This window comes from Stylophora pistillata, chromosome 1 (assembly GCF_964205215.1).
Source record: "Stylophora pistillata chromosome 1, jaStyPist1.2, whole genome shotgun sequence".
NCBI classification, from domain to species: domain Eukaryota; kingdom Metazoa; phylum Cnidaria; class Anthozoa; order Scleractinia; family Pocilloporidae; genus Stylophora; species Stylophora pistillata.
The window spans coordinates 15,571,853-15,582,525 of record NC_142519.1 but is presented as its reverse complement, the minus strand read 5'-3'; the positions used below and the strand labels follow the sequence as shown (position 1 = coordinate 15,582,525).

Here is a 10,673-nt window from a genome sequence, read left to right as displayed (position 1 = left end):
ACCGGTGTGAACGAACTTACCGCGACGAAGAGAGTTCACTGAGATTTTTGTAGAAGTGCCTATACAATATATGTTTAACTTTCTTGACAAGTTTCCTCCCAAAAAGTTTTCAAAAGTGTCAATTTATGTAAATCCACGGCGCCTCATTGACTCACAGATATAATTATCTTCAGCTACACTTAACACTCGCTCTGACGAAGGGCTAACGCTCGAAACGTCAGCTTTGAAACTCTTTACGGTGGCCAAGTTACATTATCAACTCAGTTTATAAAACCAAAATTACACTTCGCGCATGTCTTTCTCGTAGTGCTTGGAGTTTATCAGTCAAGAAAGTTTAGCTCTTGATATTGACAGAATTTAAACTACTCGTGAGCGTATTTTTATGACAAATATACAGACTAAAGAGGATTTAATTGACATTACTAATAACCATAATACGAATACAAATGTACTAACTGTACAGCCTCAGACAAACGGTATTAAAAAGTGCTATAAAGGTGTCAAATTAAGTAAAAGGCTTCTCGACTAATACTTTCTATTAAGAAAAAGTATAATCAGTGGAAGCTGTCATTTGAAAAGTGCGTCTTTCAGTATCGTAACAGGGTAAGGAGAAAAGCAAATGCACAGAGAGACTCATTTCCGCCCTTGTAGCCGATGATTAAATCTAAATTTACAATGATACTCTTTACGATAAGTTCGAGACAGAACGAAAAGTTTTAATCAAGAAAAAATACAAACCACATGATAAACAGTGAAGCTACTTTGACTTTACTCTGCTATACAACTCCAATAATAAAGCCTGCGCTGAGATAAACGGGCTTCTCATGCCCTTGTAAGGAAAACTGAATGCTCTCGGGACATAACGCGCAGTTTCTATTTCCGCCAGATCAAAGTATATCCAAACTTTACCGCTAACCACGTTATAATTTCTCCTGAACTTTTTTTCAAATGTGTTGAAAATCTGACCATGGACGCCGCCGTTTTACTAATAGCTCGGTAACTGGCCGCACACGCCAACCTCAACCATTCAAAGAGAACTGCTGCTTTGAGTCTACAGTGCCTTTTGTGCAGCTCCAGGGGCTATTTATTTCTGGTTACTCCTAATTTTCCGAAACGACTGCCAGGAATGGAAAATTGGGAGTAGGAATGACAAATCAAAACCGGGCGGCCGGGTTGCCACGCGAGATTAAAAATTGCGGTCTTCGTAGCAGAATGTTTAGTACATTTAAAGAGCCACATGTTTTAAACGTCTACAGAATCTCAGATGTGCAGTTAATGTCACGATATCAAATTAACTTTTTAATGGTAGAGACAAGGATGAATCGGTTGTGGAGATTAGTCATTAGTGTGTTAGTGAACCCATAACAAACACGTGATTGTGGGTTTTTATCCTCTCCTCTTGGCGATAAGACGTTGACATGATTTTACAAGGAAGACCACAGGTATGCAGAGACAGGATGCGCAGATGAGGAAAGCAATGATGGGGTAACACCAGAAGGGGTACTGAACGCTCTCCACTTCCGCCTAAAATATCAAAACGGACAAACATACAATTTGAAAAATAGAAATGAATAAAGGCTGATAGTTTCTAAAGAAACTGTTTGGCGCTGCGTCGGTGGGGGTAACGAAATAATTTGAATATATCAAGAAAGTTGAAATGGTAAATTGGCCACGGTTACGGTTATAAAAGCTGACGTTTCGAGCGTTAGCCCTTCGTCGGAGTGAATAGAGGAATTGTGGGTTGTGTGTGCTTTTAAAGACAGAAAATGGAGCTACGTGATTGGTGGGGACATGGCAACGATAAAAACACGAACAAATTTTTTCTCGTTGCCATGTTCCCACCAATCACGTAGCTCCATTTTCTGCCTTTAAAAGCACACACAACCCACAATTCCTCTATTCGCTCCGACGAAGGGCTAACGCTCGAAACGTCAGCTTTTATAACCGTAACGGTGGCCAATTCACCATTTCAACTTTGTTGATATATTCAAATTAGTTTGAAAAATAGTCCACTACTGAAAATTTATTCACTAAAAACTGCAAAGTTTCGATTCATGGTAATTTCCCTTTCCATATTCAGTAATTGACGGACGTGAAAGATAAGAGATGCTTTTTCCTTCTGTAGACGTCTGAAAAGGGACACCTAGTGCAGCTAACTGAAACCGCGCGGATAGCAAATTGTGTTCTTAAAATACTGGAAACTCTTGAACTTTGTCATTTGTCACGATTTCGCAATTACAAAGGTCTTCAAGGTGATCGTGTACAGTATTTGTCACATAAAGTTCGCGTTTGGTGTGGCGCGGAAACAGACTGTCACCTTGAGTAAAAAGACAAACTGATATCTATTGTGACTCAAAACTAGTCGCTGCAACCAGCGAAGAAATGGTCGATCTTTTACGTGATTTTAGAGGAAACTTTGTGGCGCAGTATTCCCGCGGAAAATTTTATAAAATCAGTATCTATGGAACCCTACAATCTCAACACGATTACGCCCATTTCTTCTACCCCCGACCCACCCCTCCCTTCTCCTTATCACCGTCACTGTACAAATAAAGAAACACAGTAATGTCATTCAGTCACCTTATTTGGTCTCCAAACAAAGTACGTGGCTGGCTTCATTGCCATGTTAACTATACTGCTGACAAAGATCACCAAGACTATCACAGGAGACACAAATCTCCACATTATCATCCAGAACCATCCGGGTCTATCGGGGAGCATGTACGCTAAATCGTCAGAAAACCTGGAAGAATCAAAAGATGCTCCTAAGAACACTCTTCGTTGCTAGAGACACCACAAACCGGCAGAGACCGGAGGAGGATTCACTCTGGCCTGGCTCTGTTTGATGAATAACGAATTCTTTTCAAAGAACAGGGCACACATGTACTAGCACTCTCAACCCACACTCTAACATATTCTCTACCCTAGCCTATTCTTTGCACTTTTGCAATGGTGCTGATAAGGAGGACTTAATTAACAATCGAGCCTCTGTATTTGGCGATCATTTCATTTAGATATATCTTATTAACCAAGCGCGAGGGCCGCACTGGGAGAATATCGGCCCGAGGTCTTGACAATACGGACCGAGCGCAGCGATGTCCGTACAAAAAAGACCGAGGGCCGATATTCTTCCAGTACGGTCCCGAGCAAGCTTGGTTAATAAGAGATTTATTATACGACTGAAGTTCCAAGGGACACAAGTGCGGTATCATTCGGGACCATTCAGGACAGTGCCCGGTCCAATACTGAGAGAATATTGAGCGGCAATAGAGCATTTTGATTGGTTGATTTTAGTTATTGGCCCTCTGACTGCCCGAGTCGTGTAAAAATATTTACTATTTTATCGTTTGAATTAGCGGTGATACTGTAGGGAGAAATTAAATGCTAGTCACGTGTTTAACTTTCCAACCAGTGTCTCATACTTCCTCTCAGTGGTTGCTTTGAATTCATTGACGTTGCATCAAGATAATACACCAAAAGTTTTCTAAAAGTGACAAGCTAGATTTTTCAATTAGTCGCATCACTTGTTGCCTAAATAATGCGGCGATATTGCAACGTGAAGTCATAACAAATTCACAAACAAACAAAACAAACAAACAAACATCCACATATTAAGACACGCCCACATGGGATGAACTCGAGCTTATGGCGTTAGCTTATTACTCGATCGGGCTCCAGATCTTACCTCTTAGTACCGTACACCCATGCAACTCCAATAAGTTCGAAGAAACAGATGAACAGAAGCGGAAGTGTTCCCGTAAAACTGTCAAACATCTGCAGCCAGTACTCCCCAGACGTCTGACAGAATAGCAGTCCAACAACCAGACAAATAAGGCATGTAAGACCTAGACAGGATTTGACATTGTTCTAGCTTAGCATCTGATTTGTTGACGAAGAAAAGAGAAGAAAAGAGAAGAAGAGAGAAGAAAAGAGAAGAAGAGAGAAGAAGAGAGAAGAAAAGAGAAGAAAGGAGAAGAAAAGAGAAGAACAGCTGCGGCGTGGTCATAAAATAAAGTCCTCGTCTCTCAATCAGCTGCTTTACTTTTCATGATTCTTTTTTCCGCATGACTTCACTTACTACACAGGTAGCTAGGTAATTTTCGGTCAAATGAAGACTGTTTGAAACCAAAGAAAATTAAAATTCTGGCCGATGTCGAATGCACGACGCAGAAGTAGACAAGGTCATTTCACTCATTGTGATTCGATGTCATGCAAGGAGGTTTTCGTTGCAGCTCACTACGATATTCCCACAAAACTCAGCGGTGTTACCTTTAAGGAACTATAGCTCGCAATAACAAATCAATTTCTTACGCTCAACTAAATTTAACTTCATGATAAAGGAAACTACAAAATATTTTTGAGATATGATGAAAAAATACAAAAATGTTGACGGTAAACCAAGAAGGAACAAGAATTATTATGAATGGGAATGCCAATCAATTCGACTGCATATGAATCCTCGAGAAATCTCGCGCTGTTTACTCAACTCAACTCAACAGAACTGACCTGTTAGTATTTCCTTACGCAGGGGCAGTACCTTCTGTTGGTGTAGCGGGTTAAGCACGCCCTCTAGTATACCGAACATGCTACCAAGACCAAGAGACAACAACAAGGCGAAGAAAAGAACAGACCATAGCGGTGAAGCCGGCATCAACAGTATCGCTTCAGTAAAGGCAATGAAAGTGAGGCCAGAACCTTTAAAAGTCTTAAGACAAAAGATGCAATAGTCGTTTCTAATTTATCATGATTTTTTTAACAGAATTACTTTCGATTTTGTTCTTACGCAAGTAAAAAAAGAAATTATGCAGCTTTCTCATGATGTTATGAAAAAACCACAGGCACGATTCTTTTGATACAGTTTCCCTTTTCACTTTGTCTCTCTTCGGTCGTTTGTTCGTCGGTCGGTTTATTTGTCCGTCAGACAGACGGTTTATTTGTCAGACAGACCTTCCGGTCTATCTGAACGAATGGTAGATTCTTTTGATGAACGATGGACTCTGATTTACCTTAGATAGCCAGTGTTCCAGATTATGACATTGTTTCTCAAGCGTCACTTCAGCGGGCAGTTTAGTATTGTTGACCCCACCATATAGTGTCAAACACTGGGTATATGAGTCGTGTGCCTATGAACATAAGCAAGATGCAAGTGAAATCATATGTGATTGGTATTTAGATGGTAGATAAGCCTGAAATAGACTCATGTATTAGTAATCAGCCATAATAAGGCTCTTAAATATCAAATGGTTTTCCAAGTACCTTAGGTATTATAGGACAGAGAGGGCAAGATAACTATTCCGGCATAGGAAAGTGAGCGCACCAGAACTGAACTGTGATCCTGACAAGCACTGTTACTCAATAAATCTTAGCAGAATTCCCATTTTTTCAACATTCAAGTTTTTTTGGAAGTGCATGATAGTCTATAGGGAAATTATTTCCGCTGATACTCATTTCATAGTGTACGTTATCTTACGGTCGCTTCTAATAACTGACCAGAAACAGATGTATTTCATTCAGCTCTTGGATGATGACGACGACGACGATGATATTGATGTTAACACTCGGTTTGCACAGTAACATCCCGCAAGTTTAATCTGCTTTGACCGTCAGACATTTTATATAAATGGTTATAGCAAACTGTTGAGGTTCAATAGACTCGAAACAGCTGTCTATGACCTCTCACTTGATACCTTACTTTGTCACATTTTTTTGTTAAATAAGACTTAACACCATCACCATTTTTGCCTCAGAGAAGTGGTATCCCGCATCAGAAGTTGCAAAGTAGACGTGCGTTCAATCGCACAGCTAAGTCACAAATTCTCTGTCATGTGTTTCATTCTCTACCTCTTAAAGGTTGCTTTTTTATTCGTTATTTTCAGTTTTTTTGCGCTCAAATTGTATTGATCGTTACACCTCACCTTAAAGCCGAGGACGGAGAACACCACCAGGGCCGCAAAGACTGCCGTAAAACTGTCAGCCAACGATATAAATATGGCGTCTCGTTTGCAGTTGTTATGCTTTGAGTTGTAACTTGCCATGGCGATGAAAGTACCAAAGCCAACACCGATGGAAAAGAATACTTGAGTTACGGCTTCTAACCAAACCACAGGACTGGTTAGCTTGGAAAACTGAAAGAAACGTTTACATTAGTCATTTTTTGTTCTGAACTTCACGTGCATTTCAACCCTTAGTAAGGATGGCCCATACTATCATATGAGGAGGTAAATCACAGCTTGTTTTCGAGTACGATTTAACTTCAGCCTGAAGTTCTCTCATTAAAGCTTAACTGAGTTGACTCAAGATCTGACAACCGGATACATATTCCTTTAAAACACAAGAAGTTTGTTTTCGTCATGTCTAGCCTGTTCGTCTATATTTTACTAGTGATCTTTCCTTTTTACCTGGAAAAAAACATGAGCTTAAAGTTCGCATCCATTTAGACCAATCAACTGCAGCCCTAATTTGACTTGAACATCGATCAGAAAGAAACCTTTAAACACGCAAGTCCAGGAAAGAATTCAACAATATCATCTTCTGATTACCTGAGGCTTAAACATGTGTTTGATTCCGTCAACCGATCCCTCTAGTGTGACAGCTCTTACAAAGAATATAGCCAGAACAATATATGGCAGTGTAGCAGTGACATAAACCGCCTATGAATTAAGAAAAGAGAGACGAATGATCAGCAGAAATGCCAAACCTTTGCGAAGAGCATAAACTAATCACTAAAAACTGCAGACTGCTTTGAGCGAATGAGGTAACTATGTTTCAGGAATCGTAAGGCTTTACCTTTCCAGCAGACTGAACTCCTCGATTGATAATGATCAGCAGAACAATCCATGCTAATACAAGCACAAGACACAGATGCCACTGGAAATCACCCATATCCTCAATGGAAGTTGTTGCCCCAAGCGTCTTCGTATACCAGTAATACTGCGTCCGCCCTGCCAATTTACACTCTTCGTTTACGGTGCAATTCGGGCCAACAGGACAAGAAGAATAAGGCAGAGGGTCTTGAAACGACGCAAACAAATAATAAAAACACCAACCAATGATCACGTTATAGTACATGGAGATCAGAACACACACAACCGCTGAAGCAAACCCCACACCACCTAAGTAGGGGTGAATAGCTTTCCATACACCAATAGGACCTTGACGGAGGCTTTGGCCGATGGCAAGCTCCATGAATAGAAGAGGAATTCCGAGAAAGATCAGGCTGATGAAGTATGGAATCAAAAATGCACCTGAAGAAGAAGTAAACATTTCCGTTTGAGATCTGGTTTTCTTTCTTGTTCTGCTGCGATCGAAGTGACCACATCACCGTGCTGGGACAGTCCAACATTGTGGTTACTTCGAGACAATGTGGAGGTTTATATATTGTGTGGCAGTCCTGGTGAACTAAGTTAGTGGTTTAGTTAAACCAGCCACGTATTTTCTGTGGAGACCGAAATCTCTGTGTACAAAATCTTGGTAGAATGGGGTGGAAGGGCACAGGGAGGCCTTGAAGAAAGAGAGAGGGAAGTTTGCCGGCCACAAGGTTTTAAGTACCTCATTTCAGTAACATTTGTGGAGTCGTTCATTATCCTAGAATAAAAATGTTGCATCCCTAAATGATTAAAAAAATCTTTATAAAAGCGATAGGAAAGAAGAGTTCAGCTTCGCAAATGTATCGGCTGTCCCAGCAATGTTTAATAAAACTTAAGCTTACCAAAATTACACTGTGATGAAAAATTGTTAAAAAAATTTCGCGCCACCAAATCAGTCAACAATGAGGTGCGTGTGAAAGCAACCGAAGTCATGATCTAGAAAGGTGCGTGGCGCCTTCACGGACAGCTGCTTCAATTGTTTTTTGTTAGACAAGCTTATTTTGGTCGTAAAATGAAATAAAGTGTGGTAATTGCTCTAGTTAGTATTCATGTGAAACCGGTATAACCACTTTTTTTGTTTAATTTGCGTGATCCACTTAAAATTCACAGTTAAGATGAAAACAAATCTTGAACGCGGATGTACTGCTTAAACTTTTTCCATTTCCGCAGCCAACTCGAATTATCGTCGTTTGAGGCATTTACAGCCATTAAAAATTAAAAGAAAAACATTCTTAACATGGACTGACTATCGGTTTTAAAATGGAGTTTCAAGATAACAGATGGCAGGTACAATCCTTGGTAATCCACTAATTTCAACGAGTTGTCAGATGGAACCATGGGTCCTCTTACTGGGTTACGATACTAATGTATGTTTGTTAACTAATGTGAAACAGAGATTGCATTGTATTTTGGTAACAATCGACAATGCACGTTACGTACTTTGATATCAACGTTTCTTCCATTTCTTTATTCGCAAATTCTTCGTTCCTTTATTGAATTTTATATTCTTATAGAGATCCTGGTGAGATTATTGGATATACATTATTGGTTGGAAGGGGTTTCCATCCGTTTGGATCTGTTCCCCGAGAGTCTCTATCTATTGCTTCGATATCGATCTATGCAAATTTCCTGCTCTTTTCAAAATCTGTAAACATTCCGCTTTTCGAGCCACTACCACGGTCTGACACTCTTTACGACATAGCCAGTTTAATTGCCACTTTTATCCGCTGAGATCCCAGAATTTTGATCAATCGATTCAATTTCTTGCAAATGATGACAATAAGCTGGTACAGCAAGAACGACGTTTTAACAGCTGCATACATAAAAAGATCACTTTTTCATTCACGCCTAGATGTACTCAATGCATGACTCAGACAAACTTACCCCCTCCATTCTTTTGGCACAAGTAAGGGAATCTCCAAACATTTCCGAATCCAACAGAAAAACCTAACATTGCCAGCACGTACTGAGTCTTGTTTCCCCACGTTTGGGGCTCAGCGTCGTCTTCATCGTTTGCATCACCTCCGTAAGAGTTGAAATTGTCTTTTGGCTCCTCGTCGTCATTGTTCACGTCGGTTAATGGCAGTGTTACGTGATTTTCGCCGCGTTCTCTTTGAAACATCGTTTTAGAGGAGGAATGAAAAAATTGGAGTAAGGAGCAGCGCTAATCTCCAATAGCATCAAGCAAAGTCTCCCAAAATAAGATTGGAATATCAACATCATTCTAAACTTGATAAACCTCTTGAATAACTGGTTTATCAAGTTGTAATGAAACTTTGAATTAATTTCCATTGAACGCATGAGTATGTATCCTCAACGATACAGCATTCATATTAACTTTTACGATGTCCAGAAAGCTCCAACCTCGAGTTAAAAAAAAAAAAACTAATTGGTATCGAATTTTAGATTTAATCTTCGTTTTTAAGTGTTTTCACAATATTTGTTTCTGACAACGTATGCTAATTGCCAACATGTAAAAAGCTAACCAAACGTGAAATTTCGTTTCAATAATTAATCATGAATGGCGGCTGACTATAGCCACTAAGGACGTATTTGAGAATCCCTCCATCTGTTAAACTTTACGTGGTAAACAGTGGGATCGATAAACGGTTTGAATGGGAACGAAAAGCAATTCTTGAGAATTATTTATTCCACTTTGTAAATGATGTTACGAATCGTTGCAATTTGTATTTTGACTTCGGAAAACTTGACCGTAACGTTCCAAATCTCGGGGTATCCCATAGGTGGATCTACCGCCAGATATCATTTATGCTTGATCGATCAAATAAAAACGCGTGGTATTTTCCAATAAAATGATCTCCTACCTTTCCTTTGCTCTGGAAATTAAACCATAATATGAAAGCAAATGCTTTCTTGGAGTAGTTGAACTCAGCACAATGAGTTATTGCGTGTAACCCTTATTTCCACAGCACGCTTCCTTGAATCGAGAGGGCACTAAGAGGGTGCAAATGGGGGTACCCAGTTATCAGTTAACTGTTAATTTTTCGGCCAATTGTCAGTTAACTACTAATTTTAGTTAATTTTTAACTTTCATTTTCTTACAACGAAAAATATTGCATCATAACGCGAATTTTCTTTACTCCAGCACGCCAAACAGTTTTGGTGGCTCGGACTTTACTAAAACCATGGTATAAATTATATTCATTTACATAATCTTCACCCCTGGTGTTAGTTAGAAGGAACAGACATTGAAGGAAATACTGTAATTATCTAACCGAAGGTAAGTGCTAGCTATCAACCAATTTTCGCTGTATGTGTAATTGAAATATAGCCATCAAATAATACCGACCTCATAAATGCAGGTAATGCTCTTCCCGATCTGATCATGCATGTCTTGCTTACTACTACTTGAAACTCAACTTCACCGTCTCTTCCAGTGTCTGAATTGGTTTTTCGTACTCATCTTGTTGCTGTATGTCCTGTACCTGCACTTCAGGGACATCAAGGTCGTTTTCGAAAGTTAAACTGACTGCTTGCAGCTCATCGATGCCAGGGAAATGTTCTGACTGACTGTTCAATCGGCTCTTGGTGACAGGAGTGGGCGTTCATGAGTCGTCAGGAGTTGCTTGCTCCCTGTTAAACTCCACATAGGAATGTTTTCTTTGCTTGGGCTGAGAGTAGAAAGCTGGTGTTAAAAATCCAGCTTTATATATCTTTATTGATGCTTGTGTCCAGTTACTATGGGGTCCGCTTCATACAGGGTTTACTGTAATCAGAAATCTTACTCATGTAATGTAAAAGGGCTCATGTGGTCAACCCGCGCTCGCTTGCTCGACAAGATTCTAA

The 10,673-nt window shown here is 39.8% G+C and overlaps 1 protein-coding gene across 1 annotated transcript; it reads right to left on the bottom strand.

Moving 5' to 3' along the window:
- Positions 1-392: 392 nt before the first annotated feature.
- Positions 393-9,116, bottom strand: LOC111341489 (sodium-dependent neutral amino acid transporter B(0)AT2). The gene is made up of 9 exons (XM_022948473.2): positions 8,751-9,116; positions 6,787-7,244; positions 6,540-6,650; positions 5,916-6,125; positions 5,007-5,123; positions 4,507-4,705; positions 3,686-3,845; positions 2,581-2,743; positions 393-1,524 (listed from the first exon to the last, which is right to left on the bottom strand). Exons 1-9 carry the CDS (start codon positions 8,986-8,988, stop codon positions 1,387-1,389), a joined length of 1,794 nt encoding a protein of 597 aa, XP_022804208.2. The 5' UTR covers positions 8,989-9,116; the 3' UTR covers positions 393-1,386.
- Positions 9,117-10,673: the final 1,557 nt, after the last annotated feature.

What these genes read in the sequence shown, in the direction of transcription:
- LOC111341489 (XM_022948473.2), bottom strand. Translation starts at nt 8,988, where the DNA reads ATGTTTCAAAGAGAACGCGGCGAAAATCACGTAACACTGCCATTAACC. An exon ending in GTGCCAAAAGAATGGAGGGG is followed by an intron (nt 7,245 to 8,750) that starts GTAAGTTTGTCT and finishes CTTCTTCTTCAG; the next exon opens with GTGCATTTTTGATTCCATAC. An exon ending in TGGGTGTACGGTACTAAGAG is followed by an intron (nt 2,744 to 3,685) that starts GTAAGATCTGGA and finishes TGATTCTTCCAG; the next exon opens with GTTTTCTGACGATTTAGCGT.